General features: G+C 37.1%; 1 protein-coding gene across 3 annotated transcripts; it reads right to left on the bottom strand.

The window, feature by feature from the left end:
* Positions 1 to 1,031: 1,031 nt before the first annotated feature.
* On the bottom strand, positions 1,032 to 11,428 carry LOC133448413 (complement decay-accelerating factor-like). Of its 3 annotated transcripts, none has more exons than XM_061726914.1 (12): positions 11,256 to 11,428; positions 10,711 to 10,896; positions 10,491 to 10,590; positions 9,987 to 10,057; positions 9,708 to 9,890; positions 4,390 to 4,455; positions 4,117 to 4,215; positions 3,912 to 3,980; positions 3,148 to 3,186; positions 2,970 to 3,063; positions 1,824 to 1,899; positions 1,032 to 1,619 (listed from the first exon to the last, which is right to left on the bottom strand). In XM_061726914.1, exons 1-11 carry the CDS (start codon positions 11,335 to 11,337, stop codon positions 1,842 to 1,844), a joined length of 1,047 nt encoding a protein of 348 aa, XP_061582898.1. In that variant the 5' UTR covers positions 11,338 to 11,428; the 3' UTR covers positions 1,032 to 1,619; positions 1,824 to 1,841. The 3 variants fall into 3 exon arrangements, with proteins under 3 accessions (XP_061582898.1, XP_061582900.1, XP_061582899.1); XM_061726916.1 differs by having other exon boundaries at positions 11,297 to 11,381; XM_061726915.1 differs by lacking the exon at positions 1,824 to 1,899.
* Positions 11,429 to 13,008: the final 1,580 nt, after the last annotated feature.

Below are 13,008 nucleotides of genomic sequence, written 5' to 3'. Positions count from 1 at the left end.
CAAGTCCTTCCACAATAAAAGCCCATTACTTTCTCACGCAACACAGAAATGAAACCGAGTCTTTTCCCTGGGGGGTTGGATGAGTAAGTATTTTGGTATTCTTATTTATCGGTAGTAAATCGTAGTAAATAGTATCGGTGGTAAATTCTGGGTACAGTGAGCGAAATTACCGGAGTCAAATTCCTTGTCGGGCAATGTTCAAACTTGGCCAATAAAATCTGATTCTGATTCTGATTCTAAATAAGAAAAATCAGTTTCATCAGACCTTTCCCTTTCATCAGAATCACTTTTTACAGAGTGTGATCTGAATCAATTTGCCTTCAATCTATGAAGAGATTTGTGCCATCAATGATTTATTATTTTAATTCAGATGATGGAGGATGATTATTTTTACACAGACTCAAACACAGCTTTTATCCAACAGCAATAACCACTCTTAACATACATATATATATATATATATATATATATATATATATATATATATATATATATATTTATTTTTATGCGCTGACTGGAGAGCACTTTTTAAGTTTGTTGTACATAGTGATAATGACAATAAAGATCTATCTATCTATCTGTCTGTCTGTCTGTCTGTCTGTCTGTCTGTCTGTCTGTCTGTCTGTCTATCTATCTATGTAGAAAGCTGTGATTATGAATTCCTGGTTGTGACCATTTTTTCTTCTTCCACACTATCACTCTTTTAGCATCTTTTAAATCAATTTACAGCCTACATTTTTGCATCAAGAAAACCCAAAGCTAGACTTCAGAAAACATCTCTGGTGGCTCTAAAGAGATCAGGGATATTTTACATCAGCCGAGAATATACTTCCATGTAGCTGGTCCACGCCCTGACCAACATAATAACTCCACCCTTTACTGCCATGACAGTGAATGCATTGACTTTCTCCTCCAAACATCATAGCTAAACCTTTAGCTTTTTAAGACAAATGGAGTTGAATCCTTCATGAACCCTGTTAAATGGATTGTAAAACAAAGAATGTTGAAACAATGGTAAAAAAAAAAGCCCACACTTTTATTTGAATTTTCCTGTGTATGTATGTGTGTACATATATACATTTACATACAAAATAACTCAAAGAATACAATCAATAGACAATCGTGAAAAGAATCCCAGGAGGCGAAGAATGTAACTGATTGTATCTTAAACAGCCACCAGCTCAGTCTGTGGCTGAATAAGCCGCATTGTTCACTTCCTGAAAGACTTCTGCTGGTTGTCTCATAATAAAACAGCACAGACACTTATAGACTGGAGGTTTTCCTCAAAAACATCAAACTCAAATTCTTTTAGTAAAAAAAGTGTAAAAAGTAAACAACACAAGGAGACAATACTATAATGTTTACTTGAGTTAAACAGATAAATTATAAAAAATAATACTTAATTGAAAAAAAATATTTACAACTTTGTGAAAATGTATGAAAAAATAAATACAAAAAGCATAATGTTAAATTACATGTGCAGCAAGTTTGATCATCTTCTATTTTTAGTACAAAAATATTAAAAAGTTAGTTTTCTTGTTTCCGTCGAGGGTTCAGTGTTTGGTGACGCATCTTTCTTCGCAATAAGAGATCAGATCGGGGCGATGCCATTTCCAGAGCTAGTGTTGACAAAAAATAAAGAGAAAACTGTTTAGCTTCAGTTCATTTACAGTAGTGCAACAACATTCATCCTTTTAATCTTATTACTGTCATATTATTTTATATTCAAAGGACACACGAGGCGTAGACACATTTCTGGGGTATTTTCATGGGTCTTTCATGGAGACAAACATGGAGACAAACATACAGGAATGGATAGATACCTGAGTGAAGAAGGCAATCTAAAGATTTGTGAACTGTGAGAATTCCGGCTTCACATCTTCTCTGGTGTCATACGAGCTACGGTGTCATCAAATAAGGAATTCTCGTCAGAATTATTTAATTAATTAATTTTATTGTTAAGTTAGTTCACCATTTATGTTTTAATGCATTCTTAATGAGCATTCCGGGTTGTTAGTGTTAGTCACTGCCACTTACAGAAAATACAAATTTAAAGAGCTGTTTCCTTGTAAAGACAGCATAGGATTATAAAGTTAATAATTACATGGCTATTAATGTTTAAGAAAAAAATAACTAGAGAAAAACAGAACTTTTCCTATTTTGCATTCTGAGGTTTGGGCATATTTTTGAGCTTGTCATAGCAATTTTTTTGTGTACGTCTCTTTTTTTTCTTCATCCGTCTTTCTAGGATTTGTACTTCCTATATTTGTAGATCCTTTTTTATTTTGAAAATCTATGTCTTTGTTTCTCAAGTACTGGTTTGACCTTGTTGCATCTCAAACCTCTGTCTGTATATTGTCATGTATTTCCATTCCTTTTTGCTGATCTGACTGTGTTCTTCCTGCTCTGTGCTTTTTCCTGGCTTTCTCTTCTGACCGTGTTCCTTTTTTGATTTTGTCTTGAGATTTTGTAGCAGAAGTTTTTTGAATGTGTGTTTTGTTGAATGAAATGATCAATCTGTCCTCTCCCCACCTAGGTTCGACACATCCAGTTAGGCTCAAATTAAAAGCTGGAATCTAAATGATAAAACTAGCTAAACTGTTTCCACATGGTTTTGTAATTTTCCTTTTTTTTTAAATTTTATCATTTATTTTCATCCATCCTCAGGATGGATTTGTAAGAATTTCCTGTTGACTTCCCTCATTCTTTGTAAGTCAGGAAGCGCAGACATTTAAATTTCCACATGCAGTTGAAAAACTCAAAGCAAGTTCCTGCATGTTGGTGCAGCGCTGCTGTGTTGTTAGAAATCAACTCTGACGTCTATTTAAACAGTGAAGACTGTCAACATGACTGTGTGTTCGGATGCAGAGGATGCAAATGTGCAAAACTGAAGAGAGTGACAAAGCAGAACATGCAAAACCAAAATACAAAAAATATTTAGCCATGCAGTAAGTTAAAGTATGTCTCACCCTTTTCTCCTGAGAAAGATTTTTATCAGAAAGACTGCAAGTATGCCTCCAACTATGAATACGGCTATCACTGTGACTATAGCTGGGACATAACCTGGAAAAAAGGGAAAATTTGAATGTACAACCAACCAATAATCATGAGTTAAAATCTTCCTTAGGCTGCATCGCACTAACTCACCGATATGTTTGTGAGCATTTACATCCAGATTCTGAATGCCTGCAAAACAATATCAATGTACAGAAAAAACAAGATTACACAGGGCAGGAGTGACAGAGTCTTCATCAGAAACATTAGCACATACAAGGAAAAGATCGACTGATTCCGAGAAACCTGATTAAGAAAAGCTTAGTTTGAAGATGACAGCGTTTCAGAAGCTTCAGATAACGTTAATACGTTCAACTTTGTCTGTTTAGCAGCTTGAACGTAGAGCCATCTATGAATATTCATGCAGTATTTTTGCACTATTGTTGGACCTTTGCACTTTTTTAGCTTCATGTTGTAACTCAAAGACAAAAAAATGTAGTTTGACATAATTAAAAAAATTTTTAGTGCCTAAAAGTAAAGAAGCAAATTTTCCAAGAATGTGAAGCTCAGCTGGTTGTTTAAGTCTTATTGGTAGTAACGTTTAGTACTTGTAATGGTAAGTAATTAAAAGTGTCAAGTGTTTGGGGGGGGGTATGAGAACGTGTTAGTTCTGTCTGACTTGTCTGATGCTTTAGGGTCCACACTGATCTTCATTCTCCCTGTAAATTACTTTGTAATTGGCATCTAATTGTAACACACAAGCTAACTATGTCCAACATTGTCAAAGAAGAAAAACTGATTTTCAAGGTAACTCCAGATGTGACATTTTCTGTCCAGTGAAGAAAGCTGATTGTCCTCCACTGACTCAACACAAATGAAGATTCAAGCTTGAACAGTTTTTTAAGGACTTGTGATACCTTGAAGCGAAGCCCGTGTGCCTGGTGACGTTACTCTGGTTTTGGAGACACTATCCGTAGCTGTCAAAGCTATTTGGACAAAATGATCAGAACAGTTCTTAAAACAAAAGTGCCCAGTTAATCTGAAAAGTAATTCCTGACATGCATGCAACATGCACGTAATAAATTCCCGCCATGGTTTACTATGTTTAAATGTTTTCAGTACCTTGCTGTGATGGTGAGACAGTTGAGGATGCATGGTCTGTGACAGTTTTATTTCTGAGAGCTGCGGCTGTGGTAGGTGGAACTGTAGAAGAGGATGTTTCTGTGACACAAACATAACCGTTGTGTTCAAAATACTTGGCAAAGGGGGGAATTCCTTATGGAGAGTAGTGTGGCAAATTATAAATGAATTCCTCTGCATTTATCACAAGATATGTATTTTAGAACCCCCCCAACATTAATCTGTTAAACATCGAAAACTTTCTACGTTGTGTACCTGGTACTGGTGATGCAGGAGCTGATGTTGACTTTTCTGTTGTTATGCTACCTTCGTTTGTCACACCTATGGCAACAGAATCAATATTATATGATAATAAAATATTACTATTCAACAGACTTTTTGTAAAATTAAATGGTGGGACCTGCATGAAGATTTAATTGCACATGAAGAACGTGCTTTTGGTACAAAGGAAAGTCATGCATCGAGCACATTCTTATTTTCTTACTTTGGATTATATAAAAAAAAAAAAAAAAAAAAAAAAAAAAACAAGACAAAAAGGAAGGCAATAAAAATTCCTTAACACCCCAGTGACTTATTACAAAGAGGATAATTTTGACCAACGGTTAGTTATAAGCACATTGTTAAGCTGTTTAGTACAGAATGAGTGAGCATTAGTAAATAAACAGCCCAGAGTTTCCTTAAACAAGATATGAGAGGAGGTGAGTGTTCATATCTGAACGTGGGAACTGTGTTTTCAGTGGTTCGCTTCTCTGGTGACGCCATGGCAACACCTCCAGTCCTTGCAAAGATTGAACTGATAACCACGTTATAGATTAAAATGTCTCATGCCTGAAACTGAAGAAGCAAAGTATTTTGGATGATGTTTAAGCATTGGAAAGCTATTGATTAAAAAACAGATTTCAGGCCATTTATTGCAAATAAGCACACTAAAGTAAAATAGACGTTTATTGAACAATGAATTACATTCCAGGGAGCCGCTATTTTGAAAACAACTCTCACAAGAATGAAGATAAAATTGCAGAACAATGCAATAGATGTTATACAGTAACGTATAACTAAAAATGAGCATCCTTTATTTTTTTTGTCAAAAGAGCAACTCTTACATTACATCTTACTTTTGAATATGTACTCTGTTATGTCTCATGTTAAGACGATTGTCTTATTTTCTTTCTTTTTTTTATATGATTCATATTCGAAATAAACACTACTACTACTACTACCACTACTACTACATTCACTTTGACATGTCTGTTTGCAGACAGTGTGAACATTAAGTGCCTTGTTCCTCCACTTCCCTTCACAAACTTAATTTGTCAAATTATATGCATTTTTAAATTTCATGCTGGCGAAACATTCCAAAACAAAGCTGGAATGTAGGTTTTTACTTGCACTTTTGCTGTTTGCTGACCAGAATTCTGTGAGATTCCTGGAAGGCTTTCATGATATTATGGGCTGTTGAAGCAGAAATATGCACATCCCTTCCAATATTTTGTGGAGAACTGGTTTTTAAACATTTAAATTATTCTTCATGTAGCCTGGCCAGCCAAAATATTTATTTTCCTCTTAAATACAAATAATTCATCTGGTTCTTCTGGATTCTGCTTGACTTGATTTCCAGGGGATATTACCAATGGATACAGAAAAAAACAGCCTTTTTTATGCTGTTGAGAAGGTGTACAACTAATCAGGGGGATGAAGCTTCTGAAGCAGGAAAAGTGACAACTGGATTATAAGTAAAAGACACAATGATGAATGACTGCTGTTGGTTTTGCAGTTAAAACTTTTGATCCAAGGTGTTTAATAGCAACTTTGACGAATCATGCTTGTTTTGAATGTTGGTTCTTGGACGCTCCTGAACAGGTGTTATTTAGATTAGATGAAATGCAAGGGGTATTTTTGCCTCTCCCTTGCCGGGAGCCCGGTTGAAGGGGAAGAAGAGGGGTCATCATCAAGTGGTACTGTGCAACATGGCATATTAGAAATTAAAATGACCAGTCCAGTCTTCCTCTGCCACTTGTGCCATTGTGGTTATTGACCGGATGGAACTTCTTTAGGCGCTTCAATTTGTCAGTGACCTTAGTTTTGTTTCTTAGCTGCAGCCTGTCACTTTAGTAGCCAGTTGCTCCAACAATGGACCATTTTTTACGGTTCACATAATATACCGGTTCATGGCGTCCTTGGCTCTGAAGCTACAGGGTTCAGAATCAGAATGACTTTTTCTCCAGGTTAATGTAAACAAACAGGGAATTTGATTTGGCAGACTTTGTCTCTCAATGTGCAATAAAATAAATCGAAATAAAGAAAAAAAAAAAGCCACAGAAATCAAAAAGATAGGCTGTTTAAAGACAGAACCTGTATTTACAGACATGACGATAGTGCACAAATGTCAGACACTCTGTGACTACAGAACGTTCAGCAGAGCCACGGCCTGAGGGAGGAAACGCGGACCTCCTTGTCTCCCCAGATGCTCATTTTGCAGTTGCACTTGTCACCTCTTGATGTTGTTACCCTGACCATCTGTTTCCTGATTTTTAAAACTCTTCCTGGGTTACACTCATGCTACGTTATTAAAAAATTCCACCCAGGTCCTACCATCCCGCATCAACCTGTTTACTTCAAACCAGCTCCATGTATAGTGTACCCTTGGAGGAGGGTTACGAGGGAACCAGCTCAACACCTGACGCCATGTGAGGTTTTCTTCACATTTGTGAGAAAGTGTGGATCCTCAGGCTCTCTGTGCTCCTAATACACTCAACCTTTCATGACCAGTGTACCAAATTATCATTACCATCACTTATTGACATCACATGTCTGAACAAACTTTTTTTTTCCTTACACCTCATTACTAGTACTAAATATCCCCTGTAGCAATTTTTAAATGTACATCAGAATTTAAATAAAATGAAGCTAAATAAAGAATACAATCATTTGTTTTGGTTTAGGAGTCACCATTCAGAATCACGTATTTTCTTATTTGCATTTCCATATCGTACCAATTTTGGGATGTTGTCCATTAGGGTCCTATTTTCTCATCTTTTACAGCTTAAATTATTCATTAGGCATAAATTCAAAACAGGTAACCACAAAGCTTCACAGTTAATTTTAAGGCACAATATTCTGTACAAGTATGACCGTCTCCACCCCCTCTGACCTCGAAGCAGCATTTTCAGTTGATGCCGCTATGCTACAATAATTGTTTTGTCCATTTGTAGCACCACTTACCAAAACAGAAATGCTTCCCCTTAGTCTATAGAAACTTGGTGAAATGCCCCTGTACAACAATTCACCTCATACTAAAATATGAACCCTTCTAAACTGAAACTATCATCACATGTTAGACATGAACCATCACCAGAGCTTTGGTGCTGGGACCACTTTTGTTTTCAACATACAACACTTCTCTAGACTCAAGTCTTCCACTTGCATGATTTCTCCTACAAGTGCTACATTGATGATACCTAACTGTATGTATCATTCTCAGCAGATGACTCCACAGTCTCGGCGAGGATCACAGCTTGCCTTGCTAATACCTGCTATTGGATGAAGGAACGCCACATTAAGATAAACCTCTCTAATGGCGCTTTTAAACTAGTACCTACTCAGCGCAACTCGACTCGCCACGCCTCGTCCTCGTTTGTTTTTAAACACCCAGATGAGAAGTTGGAGTGAAGCTGCTGTGACATATTTGATTGTGTGATGTAAACGGGGAAGACAACAACACTAAAGATGTAGAACATGGAGGAGATGATATATGTGCCGCTTGGTCTGTAACCTGTGTTCGATATCAAGTTAAAAAATGAGAGTGAAAGAAGCTTGAAGCGGCGACGCTTTTCTTTTAATTTTGTTTGTGTCTGCGCTGATGAGAAATCAACTGAGAGCCGTGAGTGACCGAGTGACTGGTAGATCTGGTCGTTCCTTATCGCCCCGTCTAGATCCCTTTTTAAATCTCTCCTCAGCAACCAGGTTTATGAACATCTGCACCTCAGAGTTGGATCACGAAACAGACTTTTGCGCTGCCATTGCCTGTCGAATAAAATGAAGAGCCACGAGCTGCTCTTGTGCTGATTCCCGCTTCCTGATTCAAACGTCTGACGGCCCCGCCCCCCGACCAATCGGTGGCGTGGAGGGTGGTGACGTCAGATACAGGGCCGACTCAGCCGCTTAGAACCTCGGCAGAATAGATACAGAAAAAGTATCTACTCGGCACGCCTTCACCCGCCTCCACCCGTAGTGTAAAAGCACAAAACTTGGGCGTGGCGAGTAGAGGCGGCTGTAGGTACTAGTGTAAAAGCGCCATAAGACTGAATTCTTGGCCATCCTTGTCCAATTAGTTTGTTCATCATGACCATGGAAAAAAACAAAGTTGACTCTTCATTTCTCATCCCAGCTAGGGTGTTGAGGATCTTTGATGTGATTATTATTATTACTCATGTCTCTTTCCATTCAATAACATACGGAATATCAGGCTTTACCAAAGTCAGTATGTCACCAAACTCTTGGTTCAGGCCATGGTTATCGGTCGCCTTGACTGCTGTAACTCTGTCTTTCGTGGCTTACCACCATGTGTCATGAAACCCTTATAGATGACCCAGAACGAAGTTGTGTGCCTGGTTTTAAATTAATACAAAAAAGGAGTTATCCAATAGTGGAATGAGTAACCAAAACCTATAAGAACAGCCATGCTTGTCCATCTTCAAGAATCTCATTAAAACATGCATCTCCGTAACTCATCATCTCTCCTAACATACATTTTTAACACTCACCGTATTCCACATTTTTTAAATTATTTTATTACAATTATCGGTTCATCATCCTGTCAACACGGCCCTGGTTTATCCCTTCTAACTCCTTTCTTTTGATGTACTACAACAGTATGGTCTCCTTCGATACTGTAGCTTGAGTATATCCATCAGTATTATGCTGTCAGACACTGATAATAAAGCTTTCAGGCAACAAAGCAAGTACTACTGTATGTGTCAGCTCAGGCTTGGATTACAGTGCAGCAATCTTGGAGCTGCTATTTAGAGCATTTGATTGAAATCAAACACACACACACACACACACACGCACACGCACACGCACACACACACACATGCACACGCACAGCTGAAGCCCATAAACCTTCATCCTTTTTGACTTCCACTTTCTCCTGGAAACCTGCATATCAGAGTCTGTATGAAATCTCCTCCAATCCAAGAAAAAACATTAAACTAAAACCCAAATGTTATTATTAACAGACCAAGTTGTTCTAGCCAAGGTCATTTTCATACCACAAAGCAAAAGATTGGAACATTTATCAAACTCGCTTGAAAACTGAACACAGTAATTATTCAATAATTAATAGGGATATAAAACAAATTTAATATATATATATATATATATATATATATATATATATATATATATATATATATATATATATATATGTGTGTGTGTATAAATCACATGCATGATTATTGGAAAAGTTCTAAATGTGAACTTCACAGCTAAATATGCGTCATCAAGTTAGCTTATACGCCTGCTTCTCGCCCAACTATTTTTGGTGATATAACAGTCAGAACATAAAGTCTTACCTTTGCACTCAGGGGCAGCAAAGTTGTATTCACCAGTATCCATGCACATAATACTAGATTCCCCAACAAGAGTGAAGCCTTCATTACAGTTGTAGGAAATGCTTTGTCCATATTCTGGATTCTCTTGAGAAACCCAAGAGCTGCTGCCATATTGTACTTCAGGAGGTGCTTCACAAGTAGCAACTGAAAATGCAGGAAAATTAAAAAAAACATAAGAAAGAAAAAGGCAACAGTCCTTGTTTCACAAAAAAAAAATAAGATTTTTACTTGGACACCTACGTTCACACGTTGATCTTCCACTCCACCCAAAAGCAAAGCACTGTTTATAGCTTGACCCGCTTATCAGGTAACTGTAAAAAGAACAAGGAATGTGAGGCAGGAAAATCAATTTAAAGAGGAAATCATAATGTAGAGCCTAAGGCAATTAAAAATTTCAACTCCGGAGCTGAATTCTTTAGTTTAAAGAAGTTTAATTCAGAAGAATGAATCAGCAAGCTGTTGGCAGCAGGGCAGACAAGTTCCTACTAAAAAATGATAATGTGATTCTTTCAAGAACCTTTTGGTTTCTTTATCTTTGTATTTTTGTATGTCAATATGTGATTCTTTTCCATGGCAAAGGTGTTAAGCATTAGGCAGCAATGGAATGAACATGACGCTCAAAGTTCCTCCCATGAGCCAGTGAAGTTGAGCTGCTCCACACACAGACATATTTGATTTTCAAATTACATCCAGGCAGTAAACAATGGAATTTGAACAATTCAGGGCTCTTGGATTCATACTTACCCTGGAATACAATGTACTTGCAGTGAAGCACCAAACAGAGTACCCTCACTTGCATTGAATATCATATTTGGTTGTGCTGGAGGGAGGCCACAGTCCTTCTCTGTAATATAAAATTGAACAGAGGACGTCATTGTATATTTTGAGCGATGAGTAAACTAGTCCTTGGATTGGCCAAGTAAAAATGATGGGGGGTCAAAACTTGTTGTGATGCAGGACTCACTCTTGCAGATAAGATCTGGTTCCGTCCATTTCTGATCAATGCAACTCATAGTCCCAGAGCCACTTTCTTGAACATATCCACTGGCACATTCCAAGGTGACATCAACGTTGTCTGGGAACTCATTCATTAGTTGTGCTTCACGGGACAAGACCATATTTCCATCTGCTGGAGGTCTAGGACAATCAGCTGGAGGAAGAAGAGGTGAAGCACATTATGATTATTTCCATGTCTTTGGTGACCAGAAAATCTTTAGAAATATACATGTAGATCTGTTAATGTTTATGTCCTTTGAGATGTTTAAACATTTCAAATGAATCCTATCAGTTAACTGAAAATGTGTCAAAAATGTGCAAGAAAATATATATTTAAAAAATATGTTTGAACTCAGATTATGTTGTAGAACCGCATATTTTTTTATTTTTTCTAAATTGGTATATTAATAGAAGCTGGTATAGTAAACAGCGCATCTCTCACACAGTGCAAGTGATAATATGATCTCTGTGCTGTGAGGATACAAATAATCTCATTTCTGCCCTGAAACTGACCTGCTACATTCACGATAAAGAGGTAAATAAACAGCAATGACTTAAGTTTTCGCTGTCCGCGAGTGTCCAGTACAATGTCCATGTTGGGTTGCAGAAAAGGTGATAAAAGAGGGTGAACCAGCTCGTGCAGACCGGGGTCTGTCTGACATCTGAACCGCTGCGGTCTCGTGCCGTCACTCGACCACCGACTCCCGTCCTTCACACACGTATAGGAAGTCCTTCACAATAAAAGCCCAGTTCCTCAACATAAAGCAAACGTAATACCATATTTATTAGTAACATTTCTTTCTATAGAGGTTTCGCTGCTGAATTGCTTTTTTTTTTTTCAAACGCAAGTTGTTGATTAGTCACGGTATTAACATTTGTAATGAATTACTGTAGTCCTATAAACCAACCTAACTGCTACATTTACTGACCTGCCCTAAGGAAATTTGTTTCAACTACTTTAAAATCAGAACAAAACTAACTACAAACCTCAAACAGTGCAATATCAATTAAAAAAAAACATAAAATGAGAAATTAAAGACCAGAGCAATAGGGTTACATCAACACAGGGTCGTCCAACAAGAATGACCCAATGGGAACATCTAAATTCATCATTTGTGCTTTAAGTGGGGAAGAAAAAGTGCTGGTACTCCCCCTATTGACCTGCGGTCAATCATACAAATATAGCACAAAAACATGGAGATATATACAGTATGTCTACAAATAAATAAAATTCACATGAGCCAAATTGTCATGGAGCCACGTTTATTAACTTTAACCTTCATGGTGTTATTGAAAAAATAAAGCACCTCAACAACATAAAGAAATGTAAAAAATATTCCTGTTTCCTTCTGTGAAATAGATTTCTTTCCAGTATCAGGGCCTCCCTGTGAAAATTCCACTTCATTAATATAATTTTACCTTTTACCTAAAAATATGTCTTCAAAAATTCAATATATTGACCCGCCATACACAGAGTCTCAGCATAAACATGTTGAATATCGAATTGTCCATGGTCAACATCACAGCCATGGTCACTTTCCCTCCACATTTCCTCTAATCCGAAACGCCCATGTCCACTTGAACGTGTACACAACATAAAGTGCACCATGGCGTGGACAGCAAGCGTCAAAACAAAATGTTTCTCTTGAGGCTATATATATATATATATATATATATATATATATATATATATATATATATATATATATATATATATATATATATATATAAATAAATATATATACACACACACACACACACACTCACACTTATATCATCAAAAGGGTTGGAGGACTATTGGGGAAGGCTGGGAAAAGTTTCAGTACGCGCCCTATGCTGGAAAAAAAGTCCCGTACGGAATTTAGAAGTGTCCGTACTGCATACCAGTGCATACCGTCCCACTTTAAGCCCTGTGAAGAACACATCAGTCAAGGTCCTGGAGTACCTTCTCAGAGCCCAGCTTCCTCTTTAAGGAAGCTCAGGGTTAATGTCTATGCACCAACACCATTTAGATGAGCTTAATTAAAGGGGACCTATTATGGCATCTAATACCTATTTTAAACAGACCTTGAATGTCTTAAAAACAAGCTTTTCATTGTTTTTGCTAAATAAATTTATAATAAATATATATATTTATAATTTATAAATAAATCATTTTTTAACTTGATATCTAACACAAGTCACAGACCAAGCGGCACATCTGTCATCTCCTCCATGTTCTACATCTTTAGTGTTGTCTTCTCCGTTTACATCACACAATCAAATA

This window comes from Cololabis saira, chromosome 8 (genome assembly GCF_033807715.1).
Source record: "Cololabis saira isolate AMF1-May2022 chromosome 8, fColSai1.1, whole genome shotgun sequence".
In the NCBI taxonomy this organism is placed as follows: domain Eukaryota; kingdom Metazoa; phylum Chordata; class Actinopteri; order Beloniformes; family Belonidae; genus Cololabis; species Cololabis saira.
This window is presented reverse-complemented; position numbering and strand designations above follow the sequence as displayed.